A 16,132-nucleotide genomic window follows, 5' to 3' on the forward strand; every position below is an offset into this window, starting at 1 on the left:
ACTCTCTAATTCTAGCCCCAGGCCTCTTTCTGCCTTTAGCCCAAGAGAGGAAACATCCAGCTACCCCTCTGCTGAGTCACCTCCCTGGTCTCTTTCCCACTACCCTGAGCTCCTTCCTTTATGAAGACCCAGCTCCCTGCCAGCTGGGCTTGCTCACCAACTAGGCCTACCACCCACTCAGGTGCCACCCCGTGGCCTAATTGGGCTCAGGCTCCTGTTAATCCTTTCATTACCTGTGTGGGGTACACACCCCATCACACAGGGCTTCATACAGTATCAGGTTCATGGAGCAAAACACATCATGGTGCTGGCCTGTGTACTGGTGCAGCCTTATTGAAGTAGTGGCATTCTAAGGGAGTTCTGGGATTACTGTGTATAAAGCACCATACACTTGCATGGCACCCTGCAAACACAGGGTGCTTACACTCACCAAGAGAATAAAGACAGGACAACAGTTCAGGTGGAGAGATTTTTAATGAGGACAACAAGGTAGGCAGGTTTCAGGAAGAAGAGGGTTTCAAGTACTGTTGGGAGGAGGTATTTGGAGGACAGGAAGTAGAGATTTGTTCCAAATGTAGGAGAGAGCATGACCGAAGGTACAAAGCTGCCAGCGAGACAGAGAGAAAAGGAGCAAGGAAAAGACAGGATAGGGAGTAGAAGGGTGGGGGTTAGAAATTCAGAGATTTAGACAGGAATAGGATTATTTAAAGGCATGAAGGCAAAGACAGAGCTTGGATTAGATGCAGTATGAAATAGGAAGGCAGCGTACATGTGTTCGGGGCTGGGGGTGATGGGCTGAAGTGTAAAAAGAGAAAGGTGGTTTCAGTAGAAGGCTAGATTAGGTAGGGAAGACTTGAGGGACAGAGAGGAAAAGAATAATAATATTTAGTTATATAGCAATGTGCACTGCAGCACTGCCCCCTCCCCTTAACAATGGTGGGCAAGCATCTTTATCCCCATTTTACAGATCAATTAATGTAGGCACAAAGATGAAGATGCCCAAGGTCACCCATCCACTCAGGCACAGAACTCTTCCCTGCCAGTCCAGTGTTCTACCTAAGGTGCTTAAGCACTCATCACTGTAGTCTCTGAGCATCTCATCATCTTTTGTGTGTTTATCCTAACAACACCCCTGAGAGGCAGGGCAAGGCTATTATCCCCATTGTACAGGCAGGGAATTGAGATACAGAGAGACTGAGCGACTTGCCCAGCATCACACAAGGAGACTGTGGTGGTGTAGGCAAGTGAACACTGGTCCCCCCCCCACACCCATGATAACACCCTAGCTGCTGGACCAGCCTGCCTGTCCACTGACCTACTCTGCCTCCAATCAGACCAGGTGTAACAGAATGAAACTGAGCAAAAGAAATGTAGGCTGAACATTAGGAATATTTTCCTTACAGTGAGATCTTGACCTATTAGTGCCTGCTCCTCCTCTCACACAGGTTGTACACCGGTGTAACTCCACTCCAGATCTCCAGCTGGGATCAATCATTGAGTTCAACAGAGCTATGCAGAGCTACACAACCTGCAGATTTGGCCCCAAGGCCAACTTCCATAGAGTTACACCTGGTTTATGCCACTGTAAGCGAGTGCAGAATCAGGTCTCTTGAAGCTGGAAACGTTTCCTAAGGGAACTGGAGGAATACCCATCATGTTGAAATAAGGTAAAATCCTACTGAACAAAGCATTCAAGAATATATAGCAGGAAACAATCTGCACTGACCCCTGGGAGTTGGATTACATGACCTAAAAGGACTTTTCCATCTCTAAGGCATAGGAAGCTGAGAACCAGCTTAGTTTATGGACCCTCTTATTAAAACCCCAGTAGCATGTATCCCCTTGCTGCCTCTGTTGCCACAATACTAATATTGATCTACAACCTAAGTACTGGCCAATGCTTCCACCTCAGACACTAAACATGTGTTGGAAGGAGCAGCTTCCTCTGAGGAAGCAGAAGAGGCAGGAGTCTTCTCATCAGCATCCCCTGCTTTGATTATTCTGATGGAGTTTTCTTTCTTCGAAAGCCAAAAAGCAGGGTAGAGCGGCTCAGCAAATTCACACTCAAACTTGTGTATCAGAGTCATGGTGTCCAAGGTGACACCATAGAAGGACAAAGTGCCCTTGGGGTAGTCCAGATAGACCCCTATCTTGTTGAACGTGTCTGTTTTCAGTGGCGTCTCCACATCACTGTGCCATGCAGAGAACCCCTTGCCATGCCACTGGATGCTCCAGGAGAAGTTATTCCCCGAGATGCAGCTGTTGCTTTCTGACCCCTTCCGGTCAATGCTTTTGTACGTCATACCAATGTAAATGCCGGCTCCGCTTATTTCAGCCTCAAAGTAGTAGCGACCCATGTACAAGCTGTTGTCTGACAGCACCTGGCGCCAGTGCTCAAATCTTTCAGGGTGATCTGGGTAGGAGTGTTCCCAGGGTGTGGTGTTAGTCACTTTGTGGTTGTCCTCCAAGAGCCTGAGATATCTGTGGGCTGTGACTGAGTCAAACGTTAACGGGCATGAGTCTAAATAGAAAAGAAAATTGTTACTGAAATGGCTAACATGGCCTCTCCAGTGGGCACTCTCCATGTTGGTTAGCCCAAGATATGAGCTATGGACCCTATTCCACTATTACACACACTCCATTACCTGAGCATCACTGGGCAACTGAATACCTTTGTATAGCCCAGGCAATTTTCACCGGGATTGAAAGAAGCTATGGCCATGCTCATGTTTCAGCCGTTAACAATTAAGACAACTAAGATACAGATAATCCAAGATTAACTACATAACCAGATCACTCTCTAGAAACTTCTTCCAAACTCCCATTCCCCTCTCCCCCAGAGCCTCATCTGCTTTAGAGTCATTAATTCCAATACTTACACTTGAGAAAGTCACTCCTAGTCTCTGGATCTGGAGCCGATATGCGGTGCCTGGATGGTACAATTGCAGACACCATCGTTTTGATCCCACAGTCCTCTTCAACAACAAAAACACAATTAGCATTCCCAGAACTAACCCTGTGAGTTTGTTCGAGGTGGGATACCAATAGCATAGGGGAATGGAGCATATGCTCCATGCCATTGCTGTCTGACAGAGGGATAGAATATAAGAATGGCCACACTGGGGCAAACCAATGGTCCTTCTAGCCCAGTTTCCTGTCTTCCAGCAGTGACTGGTGTCAGATGTTTCAGAGGGAGTGAACAGAACAGGGGAATTAGCAAGTGATCCATGCCCCTCATCCAGTCCCAGCTTCTGGCAGTCAGGGGTTTAGGGACACCCAGAGCATGGGGTTGTGTCCCTGACTATCTTGGCTAATAACTTCATGGAGGATCGGTCCATCAATGGCTATTTCATTCTTTTTTGAGTCCAGTCATACTTTTGGCCTTCACAACATCCCCTGGCAATGAGTTCCACAGGTGGACTGCGCGTTGTGTGAAGACCTGTTCTATTACATTGTTATCAGGATTAAGAACCAGCAGTCTGGTTCCACGGACATTTAATTTGAACAAATAGTTTTGTGAGCACACACAAACATTGGGCCCGATTCTGATCTCTCACTGCTAACTCCATCCTTCGACTCTCTGCACTTTGGGGTCAGAGCAGTGGAACAGCCCCTACCAGAACAGGACCTGGAATGGAGCTTCTAGGCACTACTGCAGTGGTTTTCATTTGCAGACCCCTAAACATTTTCAAATGCGGACCCCTTTGGAAATCTTAGACAGCCTGATCCCCGAGGTCCACAGGCCACAGGTTGAAAACCACTGCACTGCTGTAACACAAATGACAATCAATAATATCATCAGTGTGAAGCTGGCGTGAGTGAGATCAGGATGAGGCCCACTGAATCCTGGCCTCCTGGGACTTTGTGTAAACAATAAGGGGAAACATGATGTAGACGAGTCAAGCACAAAATGTCACCTGCCGAGACCTTCTAGGTGGCTTGCAGAGCTACATCTGTCTCAACTATGGCTAGGGAATACTCCTGGCAAGTTACTCCAGCCTAAAGGCAGTAGAAGAGCTGATTGGGTAGCTTACTGCCTCAAACGCAAGAAAAGGGCTGCACTTAACCCCACATCTCTTCAGACATGCCTAGTCTTGGTGCCTGCCTTGCCTCTTGCACTCAATTGTTAGGGAGTAGGGGTGAGGTGCGGTTGAGACTTATTCAGTGCAATGGACAATGCCTGGTGCTTGATTGTATTTGTGCAGGCGCATGTACAGCAGAGTGCTACAGCCTCACAGTTCCTGCTGCACACCACCCTAGGAAGGGCACTCTTGGCTGGTGTAGCACAGTCCAGGACATTTTTAGGGCTTCATGATGTTTCTCTGATCAGCTAAACTCAAAACACAAGACCCACTCTGTACGCTAGGCAGCTGCTTCATGTCCTTCCTTGCCAGGTGTTTCTCTGGCATAAACCCAATCATACTCAAGCATGGAGAAATGGGAGAGAGAGCAAACCCAGAGGAGAACAGAATCAAACTGCAAAGCAACAGGTGGAGTTGAGAGCAGTGAGGGCTGCAGGTCAGTCCCAATAAAAGTAAAGTCCTTCATTCAGGGAGAGTCAATAAACAGCAAGATAGAAAACAGGAGAGGTGAGACTATAAGAAATCAGCAACAGCTATCACACTGTACCCACTAAAGGGCAGGACTGAAATCACGGGGGAATGGGAGAAGCAATAGCTTGAGATGACAAAGGTAAATTTCTATGCTGGGGCTAGGATGGGCGTCACCAGCCCTATGCCATTGGTATGAAGGGAATCCCCATGTGACTGGTTAAGCTGCCTTTCTGGCTGCTTTGCACTGCCGGAGTGTCACCAAACAGCCAGCTCATGGAGGATAATTGTGGGCAATGTTTATAGAGCTTTTGGAGATCCCTGGATGGACAGCAGTAGAGAAGGACAAAGTGTTATTATTAAATTGCAGTACTCGTTTATTCCAGAAAAAAAAAAACCACCACATTTGCTATAAATGCCACAACTCATATGGAGTTAAAACCTGCTAAATCGCCATGGATTCCACAGCTCCCTCCCCTGTCCGTATGTTTCTCAAGGAAATAACTTCAATCCCCAGGTGGCGGAGTTGATTCAACTGGGAAAGAGCCTGGTTTCCTTGCTGTCACCTCCAGCTCACACCTGACTTTGTGTCAAGACTAGGGTGACCAGACAGCAAGTGTGAAAAATCGGGATGGGGGGTAATAGGAGCCTATATAAGAAAAAGACCCCAAAATCGGGACTGTCCCTATAAAATCAGAACATCTAGTCACCCTAGTCAAAACTGCCAGCAAGGCAGGATTGATGCTGTGGCCTCCATAAAGCACTAGCACCTAATAGCAAATAGCCTTTGCTTTGCTGGGGAAAACAGGAGTGACTACATATAAACAAGTGTAATTGACGAGCGCCAGCTGATAACGTTAATGCATGGGAGGGTGAGGAATTCAGCTAGATCCTGTCAGACTCATATTGCTTATCAGATTTCTATTGTGGACTTAAAAGGTGTTAGGATGCAACCTAGGTAATATCCAGGCCTTTTCACATAGTAAATCATTAACTGCTGATTGCAGTGGGTTGATCATTTGAAAGAAAGACTGGGACAAAGTTAAATAGTGAGGGGAGGGGGAAATACCTGGAAGGTTTATACATTCTGCTTGCTCTTTTCTAATCACAGTATTGTGCTTAAATAGAAACATCACCCCCAACACGCATACCCCTTAATCAACCCACATTTCCCTCATGCTTGGACGTCCAGTAAAATTGCAAGCTCTACATCACAATCTGTTACCATAGGAATCAGTGTGTGATGTTGCAAATCCAGCATGATGATCTCATTGCAGACAGGAAGGATCGTCTGGTGGGTTCTATTCCTGACTCTGCCACTGTGACCTTGGGATTGTCAATTCCTGGGGGCCCGGGAAACATGCATTTTATCAGGGCCTCACTTTTGCCATATGGTGACAGGACTAAAGTGTTCATACAAACCCACACACTGCAAATGTGCATTTAAACAGCTGCAAGGCAGAGGGTGAGACTCACCTTCCTTTGCAAACTCCTGGAGCTTTTCCTTATAGGTGGTTTGTACAAGCTGTAGCAAGTGTTCTGTTGACTCTGAGATGACCCTTCTGATCCCTGACAGTTTATCTTTGAGTCCAATATAAACACTGGGAAGCGCGTCATCCCCCGTGTTCTTCTTGAGCTCACAATACTCCTGCCAAAAAAAAATTCTATTTTTGCTCATTTTCCTCATATATTTGGCTGATTTTGTACCAGATCCATCTCACCATAAAGTTACTAGCAAAATCCCAATTTACTTTAGTGAGAGCAGACTCTGACCCTTTCCATTCCATTGCAGCCCTGAAGAACTTAAACTCAGCTGATACAGGAACCTATATTATGGGAGATATTTAAGATCAGCTGAATATTAAGTTCACCAGATAAACTTCATGATTGTAAAGCTAAAGCCAAGGAACAGCAATCTCTGGACTTCACTACAAGCTTCCCTGTACTCTGAGGGCATTAGAAAAAGACGACCATGGTCATAAAATAATGAAGGAAACAACACACCCAGCATTTATAATGAAATGACAATGTTGTTGGCTGTAGGCTAATAATGTATCTAAGCCAGTTCCAGGGAGAACGAAGAGAAGTCTTAACAACTTCTAGAGATAAAGGTGTAGGGCAAAGTTCTATCATCTTCACCCAGGAGCTTTGCACAGTTTAGACTCAAACAAGGTGGCCTTTAGACGTCTGAAACATTTTCCTTCTTTAAAAGCAAAGGTGAAAAAAATCTCTCCTTTTCTCTCCTCCTAGAAGATTTCAGAGCACTTTAGGGCTGGGAGGCGCTTTTGACAATCCCAGTCTTACACTCCACAGCCTAAGGAGGGCCAATCAGTTCTGAATTTGGTGTCAGAATCTCCATTTCAGATTACAGGAGATGTTCTAAGAAGGCCTGGCACCATTTTTCAATTATAAAATGGCGCAATGCAGTCTGATCGTACTGCACACTTGACCTGAACACCTCAAACCAGACACTAATCTACAAACACACCATCCCCCGGGTCTTTATAATGGAAAGGCCTTGTCCATCATGGTACCTTAAGGAACAGGATGTCACTGGTGTAGAGGGCCATCTTCTCCAGCCTGAGTTTATTCTCTTCCATGGCAGCACGCTTGTGCTCCAGATGGATCTTTATCCCGTTGGCTTGATTCACCGCCACACGCTCCTTCTCCTCTAGAAATGCCAGTACATCCGAATGGGCCATCTTGACGGCTTCCAAAAGCTCCCCAAACTGCCTGGACACCAGGCTCTTCACTTCGGAGATAGAACTCTACAGGGACAAAAGCCACCACTGTTGCCTTTTCCAACCAGCCTCGCTGTGTCACCATTGCACCTTCCTGGCAAATGCATCAGGATGTGGCAAACAACATTTTCTAATCACTGTGGAGATGCCTCCGTAGCACAAAGGCAGTGGCAGCAACAGCTAATGAGTGAATCCAAACCAAGGGACTGGAACCCAAGGGACTGGAACCCACGGCCCCATTTCCAGCAGATCCTGGTCTCTTCTCTTATGCCCCAACACACCTCCACACACGCACATACACACACCCTGAGAGCAGTTAAGGGCATTGGGTTTTGACTGACTGAGGGTCATAGCCAGGGAAATCCCTGTCTGTGACAGAAGGGTTAAGTGAACTTGACCTGTGGAACCACTGGATGCTGTTAAAAGGGCAACCTGTAATCCCAATCAAAGTTGCAGCAGGTGGCGAGCTGACCCAGGAAGGGGATGACATTTCTTTTCAGAACAGAGAATTGGAAGGACGAAGGAAGCATGCCCATGTAGCACTGTGTCTTCCCCTTCATTGTGTTATGGGGTTAGATCACAGTGGACCATAGGCCTGAACCAGTTATGTATGGGCAATGCATAAGACCACCAGCTAGCTCAGCTCCTGGCTATGGGGGGGTTTGACACCAACAACCCAACAGCAAGCCTTCTGAATGAGTAAGGCGCAGGGCTGACACCTCAGTTAATCCCCATCATTTCTTTATAAGTCAGCATGGAAGGATTCGATTTTTATTGGTAGGTGTCAGTAAAGATCAATTTCACCGTACACACCCAAACCGGCGAAAAAAATATTTCCATCAACAATAATCAAAATTCACAGACAGGCACAGGAAGAAACATGCTGCCTGAGCACTTGGCAGAGTTTGATTTGAGGATAGTGATTTTGGCTATTTTGACATGTGATGCTGACAATTTGTGTTGTAAAGGTTATCAAGCTTTCATTTTTTGAATCTCAACATCCACTGCCATGAAATAATTATTGTTTGACCCTCCCCATTGACTGACACCCCCATAACTTCCCACAACTGTAAACGTTTAAATGAATAAAAAAAATAAAAATGCTTAAAAATAAATATGAACACAGTCGGCTGAAATTATAAAATAAAAATAAAATTCTGCCAAGCCTATTTATAAGGCTGGTGGCCAAGTTGCAAAGCATTGAAACTTGCTGTGGAGGATTGGGGAGTTGGGGGGGGCGCTCTCGAAGTACCAACAGAGAGGGGAGAAAATCCACAGGCGGAATACCTCTGTTCCCACAATGAGCTTCCCATGTGACAAAGCACAGTACACACAGAAACAGACATGGAAGCACTTCCAATGGATAACTCAGAAGGTAACACAGTGAGAAAACAAACAGGATCCCTTCTCATTCTTGAAGTAGGACAGGTATTGTATGGCACAAGCACAGAGGATGCAGCCCCACCTGCTCTGGGGCTGGAGCCCTGCTGCTGGAAATGGAAATAAGGCAGAACTTCAATGAATCACAGGGTAAAATTCTGCCCTGATTTCTACTCAAAAGAGGTTACAGGATCTTTCTAGCAAGATGGCTACAACCAGGCTGACTTGGATCCACTCCACACTTCCTTGTAAATCAAACAAAAAACCCTCATTCTCCCAGATTATCAGAGTTGAGGACCAGATCCTCAAAGTATTTAAGCACCTAACTCCCATTTCTGCTCAGACTGCCTACAAAGAGGTGAGTCAGAACCAGTGGCAGTGGCAGGTTGATCTGAAAAATTCATCCAGAAATAGAAACTGGACTCAGACCAGCAAATTATCTCACAGAGGCTAACAGGAGGTAACAACTTTCCTCTAGATTTGAAGCAGCCACCTAGAAATGAAGGGCTTCATATCTCATCAGCCATGTCCTGAGGATTGGTCCTGGAATTACCATGAATTGTCATGCAGAAAAGAAACATCAGAGCAGTGCTATCCGGGGAAGCAGCTGTGGAGGCTGTCCCATGGAGTGAAGTCTGTGGGTTTACGTGAGTATTACGGCACCAGCACAGGACAATTTCAACAGGGTAACAATTAATATGATTAGTCACCTTTTCTAACCATTTAAACATGACACTGGTCTTTGGAAGCCCTGTGGAGATGTGACTCACCAAAGATGCCTCACACAGGCAGCTGGATTGTATGTATCATCAAACAACGGTTCTGGGTGGATGCTCCACAACAGAAGCCGGCACAAAGCTGATCTTGCCCTGGAATACTAAATCTTTTGGCACTTGCAAGTGTTCCCTCACGAGATGAGCAAACCCATTCAGATCAAAGGCAAAGCAGCCCAAAAATCTCCCCCTCAGTTCAAAACAAGCCTGAAATTCGGTGGAGTTTTTCAGCTTTTGACAGTGGTGCATTTTAATTGTCACGGAGCCGCTGGACGTCGTGATTCTACCCAGGCTAGGACCCCCACTGTCTTTTTATAGTCATTTTTCAGGGTAGAACTGCCCTTCAAGGCTGGAGGGGAGTTTGAGCTGTGACGTTGAGATGTGATCTGAGTTTGTCCAAAGAATTTGGAATTCAGTATCTCAGCATAACTGCCAGGTGAATGTTTGTTACAGGTCCCCTTCTGTGTGCAATACACAGAGGAAATGTGTTAGTTACAGCCCCATGTAGGAAGCTTTAGTTGAGCTATTGCAGCTCTCTGAGCTCCCAGTTCAATCTTTGGTGTCAAGCTGTTTTTTATGTAATAGTGGGCTCAATTCTCAGTGGTGTAAATCTCTCTATCTGAGGTAGATATCTGGCCCCCATTACTATCATGTCTGAGCACCTCACAATTTTTAACATATTGCTCCTCACAACACCTGAGAGGCAGGACAGTGCAATTCTCCCTATTGTACAAGTGGGAAGCGGAGCCAGAGGGAGACTAAGTGATTTGCCCAAGGTCACACAGGAAGACTGTGGCAGAGCAGGGAATTGAACCCACGTCTCGGGTGCGTGTCCTACCCACCCTTCCATCCAACCTGCCCCATTGGCATGTTATTGTCCTGCTTCTCAGGGTTTTTAATGGAACGTGAGTAGCAGCTTGTGACCAGAGAGGGGAGAGCAGGCCAGCGGCATGGAACAGGCATGGAGATGTCTGCGGATGACAGAGACATGGAGGCTGCATACACTTCATACATACAGGAGTGTAAGACCATTATCCAGGCTCCCGTTAAATATCATCCATCCATTTTCATGCCATTATTATGGGTTCAATTTAATCTGAGGAGGAGAAATAACCCAAGTTCTGTCCTTACCACTATAGACTGTGTATTATTCTGCAACTTGACAATTGCGTTTTCAGCAGACTTCAGTTTCCAGTCGTACTCTGCTTGGGTCTGCAGAAGTTCACTCTGTGAATGGATGAAGCAGGTGTTAACAATCCACTCTCTCAGTGATCAGACAGAATAGCACAGAGGGGGTTGTGAAACTCTATAACTGATTTTTGGTTACCCAAAGCAGCCAGCTGGAACCCATGCCACTTCCCACAGACAAGAGCAGTCCACGGACTCACAATACTCTGGACAGTTTTATTAGCTTCTGTCTGATCTGGGGAGTGTGTCATTTTTTCCAGCAACACAATAAATTAGAAAATGCTGTCTCTGCAGCTCCTGCTACCTTCAGTGCCTGGGAAAGCCTATGACAGTAACAGAAACAGCAAATAAAACATCCTTGGTCACACATGGCTGCAGTAACTAAGGCCTTGGCTACACTTACCCGCTAGTTCGACGGCTGGAAATCGAACTTCTGGGTTCGACTTATCGCGTCTAGTCTGGACGCGATAAGTCGAACCCGGAAGTGCTCGCCGTCGACTGCGGTACTCCAGCTCGGCGAGAGGAGTACCGCGGAGTCGACGGGGGAGCCTGCCTGCCGAGTGTGGACCAAGGTAAGTTCGAACTAAGGTACTTCGACTTCAGCTACGTTATTCACGTAGCTGAAGTTCCGTACCTTAGTTCGAATTAGGGGGGTTAGTGTAGACCAAGCCTAAGCCCTAAGAAGGTTAGTCATCCAGAGCAGTGGAAGGGAAATGTCAGAATCCAAATCAATGAGTGGGGAAAATACAAGAGCCTGGGGTTTGGATTTTGCCTTGATCTTTCATACAAAGACTAGGAACAGGTGGAATGGTTAACAAACGTAAAACCAATCCCTCCATCCCACCCAAATCTTGGAACATTTCTAGACCCAAATTTGAAGCAAAAATTTTCAAGGTTCTGAAAGAAGTTTCCCTCTCACTTCTAGGGTCTGAGTCTGCTCTCATTTATACTGGTCTTCACACTTGTTTAACTCCATTGAAGTCAATTGAATTCAATGGAGTTACTCCAGATTTACATCCAAGTAGGTGAGAGAAGAACCAAGACCCTTGGTTCCACACATGAGTCAGAATGCTAAAAATCTCACAAGAAAGGCTGTTCTCATGACTTTTCCAGAGCAATTTTGAAGACCCCATAGATTCAGAGAAGGAGCCAAAAATTGGTTTATCCAGACCAATTCTAAACTCCAAATCTTCTGTGGTTCAGCCAGGAGTAACAAAAACAAGAGAGTCTGATTATTTTAATGAAATGTATAATTACCTGTGGAACTCTCTGCCACAAGATACCAAAGACAAAAGCTTAGTTAAATTCAAAGGAGTATTAGACATCTATAAATAAGACCACGTGCAGTTGTGTGAGATTACTCAGCACCCAGCAGTTCCCATTGGTTCCAATGGGAGGTGTTAGGCACTTTTGAAAGTGTGACCTCTTCACTTAGGTGCCTAGATGGGATTTCAGCTCTATTGGAAATCTGATCCTATATGCCTGCAACAAAGCTGACTGTTCCTCAAAGAGTACCCTGGGTGACTCAGAATTTGGTACCCCAATAAAATAAGCAATAGGGATTATTCACCAAAGCATCCTAGCCTTTGGTCCTTTGAGTGTCTGCCAGGCCCTATGCATCAAAAGAGAAATATATTCCACAGCACATTCCAGGCCACATATTTTGTTTTTGTTGCAACCAGTCCCCAGGAGGAATGGTATTGAGTGTATGAATGGTATTGAGATTTGGGAGGTTTTAGATAAAGGAAGAGCGGGGAAAGAACCTGCTGACTGCAGGATAACAGAAAAGGGATTAAATTCAGACTGGCTCTGAACCCTTTGAAGTCCATGGTGGAAAAGGGGAGCAGGAGAAGGGGGTTGGGACTTGGGGATGCTAACCGGAAACCTCTAACTTCAAAAATAGACTCTGGCTGTCAGATCCCAGGCTAGCATGTCAGAACAAGAAGAAAGGTTACTTCATAGATGCGGTAAGGACAACTGGGAACCACGTCTCCACCCAGTATCCAAGCTATGATTCACTGCAGCTGCCAGGACATATACTTTACTCACAGCAACGGCCTAGTCACCAAGGGTGGATACAAAGCGGGAAAGGAGAGAGGCTCCTCGGGGAGAATCAAACAGGAAAATGGGTTCCCTTACCCACAAGTCCAATCCTTCCTCATGCAAGCCATCTTGTATTAGTAAGGATGACACTTACAAGTAGGGACTGCAGGATCATGCCCCTTCCCCCAACGCCTTCCCCGCCTTATCCACCTAAATGTGTCATAGGGTAAATTTATCAAAAGCACCTAAGTAACTTGGGGCCCTAGGTCACAGTTTCAAAAGTGACTCATGGCCAGGTTTTGAAAGGGATTCAGGCACCTAAAGAGACAGGTAGGTGCTTAGTGGAATTTTCAAAAGCACCCAGGCACTGAACTCCCACTGAAATCCCCCCAAACACCTAACTGCATCTTTAGGCCTCTAGAAACCTTTCAAAAGTCACTTTTGCAAATGGGACTTGGGCTCCTGAATCCCGTAGGTCCTTTAGAAAATTTTATCCATAACAAAAAGACCAGAGTACTAACATGAAATCGCCCATTTGATTCTCACATACCATACCAAAGCCGGGTTGTTGGGGGCAGAGGGGACAGGTTATAGGCACAACTAGAATTCCCTTTATAAAGCTTACACCACTGAGACACACCACTGGCTCATTTTAAACCAGGAAACCTTTAGCCCATTCACAGATAAATCAACAGCATTTTTAACAAACCTTCCCATGCAGGTACTGCCAACAGCTATTGCTCCTGGAATGGAGCCCATTTCCCCCCAGCTGGGAGTGGGAAGGGAAGGTAAACACAAGCTGCAAAGGGCACAGATTTGTATCTCACTCAGTATAGGAAGAAAAACTCCATGTGCAGTGCAAATACTGTAAGCCCATACATACCTATGTACTCCCCAAACCAGAGTCTTTCACTGCTACACACTACACAGTGGTGCGCTCTAGGGTCAAATCCTGGAGCCTTTATTCAGTCCTTACCAAGTCAGTGGGCCCGACTCATCCCCTCACCACGTTTCACTCCTTTGTGATTCTGTTGAGCCCAATTCTGAGCTCAGAATCAGAACAGTAGTGATTTCTACCCACTTGGCACAGGGAGAAGTGGTGACACACGATCTCAAGCCCTGGAGAATCAGGCCCATTGATGTTAATGGGGTTACTCCTGCTTTATACCAGAGCGAGTGGTGGTTTTGACAGGGCAGAACCTGAGTAAAGACTTGAGGATTTGGCCCACAGCCAGGGACAACAAATCCCTCTTTGCTATAAAGTACAAGTAACTTATTAATGAAACCAAGAGCCCTACAGGGCTACAAATCAGACAGGTCCCAGGGCTCCTCTCCCTTATCGCAGCTTCAATCAGGAGTAAACCCACTGAGCCAACAGCGTAAGACCAGTGTATAAAGGCTGTGAGTGAGAAGGCCCTGGGCCCCACGCTGCCTCTATGCCCCTCTGCATCCTGGATCACTCTGTACCCCAAAGAACACCAATAAATACCAGGCAGTGACACACCTCATTGTCCTTCCTGGCTGCCTCACAGGTGAGTGAGTTGTGCCCCTTGTGCTCTTCGGCCAGGCACTCCTCACAGACACACGCCAGGTCAGTCTGGCAGAACCACCCCAAGTGGCCTTTGTGAGTCTCACAGGTCTGTAGGTCAATGTCCTTTGCGGGGTTCATCAGCTTGTGGCTCCGCAGCTTGCTGTTCTCCAGGTGAGGCCGGAGGTGGTCCTCGCAATAATTCACCATGCAGGTCAAACAGGACTTCACTGCCAGGACCTTCTGGGCCATGCAGAAGTCACACAGGATCTCTTGCCCATCCTCCAGAATGTTCCCCTGCTCCAGAAGACCAGGCTGGCCCATTGCCATCTCAGAGCCATTTACAATCAAACTGCCCTGCACGACAGGTCCCGGGCTAGTGGCTTCTGGGCTTTCACAGCCATTCAACTCTTCACCCTCAGTTTTCTCACCTGGGAGGTCATTGCCCTCACAGACCTTGTGCCCTTTTGCCTTAGTGACAGGGCCACCTAGTAACAATTCCTGGGGCAGCCCTTCTGGAGCAGCGGGGTCACAGTCAGCCATTTCTGAGCTCCTCTGCCTTCCAAGGAACACACACTCTAACTGCACAGCTCAGGGGGAATGAAAGAAAGTGACACACCTGAACTCACCCAACTGCCTGCAGCTGTTAACTCTTTCCAGCCTTTCAGGAAGTAGGAGTGCAATCAGAGCCAAGAAGCAAACAGCGAGTGAGTTTGTTCTGTGAATGACAGGCTGTGTGAGCTGTAGATAAATGCTGCTCCTTAAGCTGTCAATCTTGTCTCTGTCCCTCTGTCTCATATCTACAACCTTCCACCCGGACTTGCTGTCCTCTGTACGTCCAGCTGGAGGTGGCTGGAAAGTTGTTGGTTTTTTCACCCAAATGGAAATTTCAAATTTTCATCAGGAACCAAGAAAAATTCAACTGAAAATAAACAAAAAATTGGTTTTGGGGTTTCCAACAAAAAATCAAAGATTTTCAAGCAAAGGAGACCCTTTCTGCAGAAACTTTCATTTTGTCACATACCCCGATTCCCAATGAAAAAAAGTGTTGATGGAAAATTTTCAACCAGCTCTCCCTGTAGCCTGACAAAATGTACTATTAATAGTGAGCCAAACCCTAGTGTTATTCCATGGCACAACTTTTGAAGGGTCTAAATCTTGATGCCCTGATGAGTTTTTTATTCAAATGGAATTGTGACTGAGCCAGGACTGACTAAAATCTGAGTGAGACTGCCAGGATTCGGCCCATTAATCATATTTAATACTTGTAGGTAGGCACGCTTTTCATCTTGCAACCACTGAACTACTACTCTCTGAGAGGCTGAGTTATCGGGCAGAGATTATTTAAATCCACATGCCCTTTGGAATCTTTCTGCACAAAATATTAGCTCATGTCCTTCATTTTGGCTTTTAGACCCTCCTTTGCTCATGGGCAACACAGCCAATACAGTTTAAGTCCCAGTTTTATCATGTGAGCACTGGAGGAATTTGCTGCACTAAATGGAGATTTTTTTCCTGTGTTCCCCTTCCTCTGTTCAGAAAGGCAAGGCTGAAAAAAGTGAAACTGGTTCTTCCAGTCGATGGTGGAGTTGTGAAATAAGGGAACTTCCACTCAGGTGTCATCTCTTTTTTGGCATGGAGGAAGAAGATGGTGATAGGCATCTTTGGTGACTCCAGAATGGTTAGCATCATGCCTCTATATCTGAGGCAAAACTATTTAGGGGGTTGGGGGGTTATCCTTTGCTATTGTAAAAGACTCACAGAGTTTAAGGTCAGAAGAGACCATCATGATCATCTAGTTTGACCTGCACATTGCAGGCCACAGCACCACACCCACAGTACTGGGTTTACCATGGCACCAGTGGCACCGGGCCCACAATCAGAAGGGGCCCCGGCCAGCCCGATCCCCTGGCCGGCTGAGCTGGCCAG

At 46.3% G+C, this 16,132-nt stretch overlaps 1 protein-coding gene across 1 annotated transcript; it reads right to left on the minus strand.

Annotated features, from left to right (window-relative positions):
• Nucleotides 1–455: 455 nt before the first annotated feature.
• TRIM16 (tripartite motif containing 16) lies at nt 456–15,074 on the minus strand. Its single transcript, XM_005297660.4, has 6 exons — nt 14,180–15,074; nt 10,576–10,671; nt 7,085–7,318; nt 6,027–6,198; nt 2,880–2,975; nt 456–2,521 (listed from the first exon to the last, which is right to left on the minus strand). The coding sequence occupies exons 1-6, from the start codon at nt 14,744–14,746 to the stop codon at nt 1,884–1,886; spliced, it is 1,803 nt and encodes a 600-aa protein (XP_005297717.1). The 5' UTR covers nt 14,747–15,074; the 3' UTR covers nt 456–1,883.
• Nucleotides 15,075–16,132: the final 1,058 nt, after the last annotated feature.

Source organism: Chrysemys picta, chromosome 12 (genome assembly GCF_011386835.1).
Source record: "Chrysemys picta bellii isolate R12L10 chromosome 12, ASM1138683v2, whole genome shotgun sequence".
NCBI classification, from domain to species: Eukaryota; Metazoa; Chordata; order Testudines; family Emydidae; genus Chrysemys; species Chrysemys picta.

Bases quoted from the DNA above. Each gene is read 5' to 3' on its own strand.
- TRIM16 (XM_005297660.4), bottom strand. From the start codon at position 14,746: ATGGCTGACTGTGACCCCGCTGCTCCAGAAGGGCTGCCCCAGGAATTG. The intron at 2,976-6,026 runs GTGAGTCTCACC...TTGTTGTTGAAG, and splicing joins CCAGGAGTTTGCAAAGGAAG to AGGACTGTGGGATCAAAACG. The intron at 2,522-2,879 runs GTAAGTATTGGA...TTTTCTATTTAG, and splicing joins TAGGAGTGACTTTCTCAAGT to ACTCATGCCCGTTAACGTTT.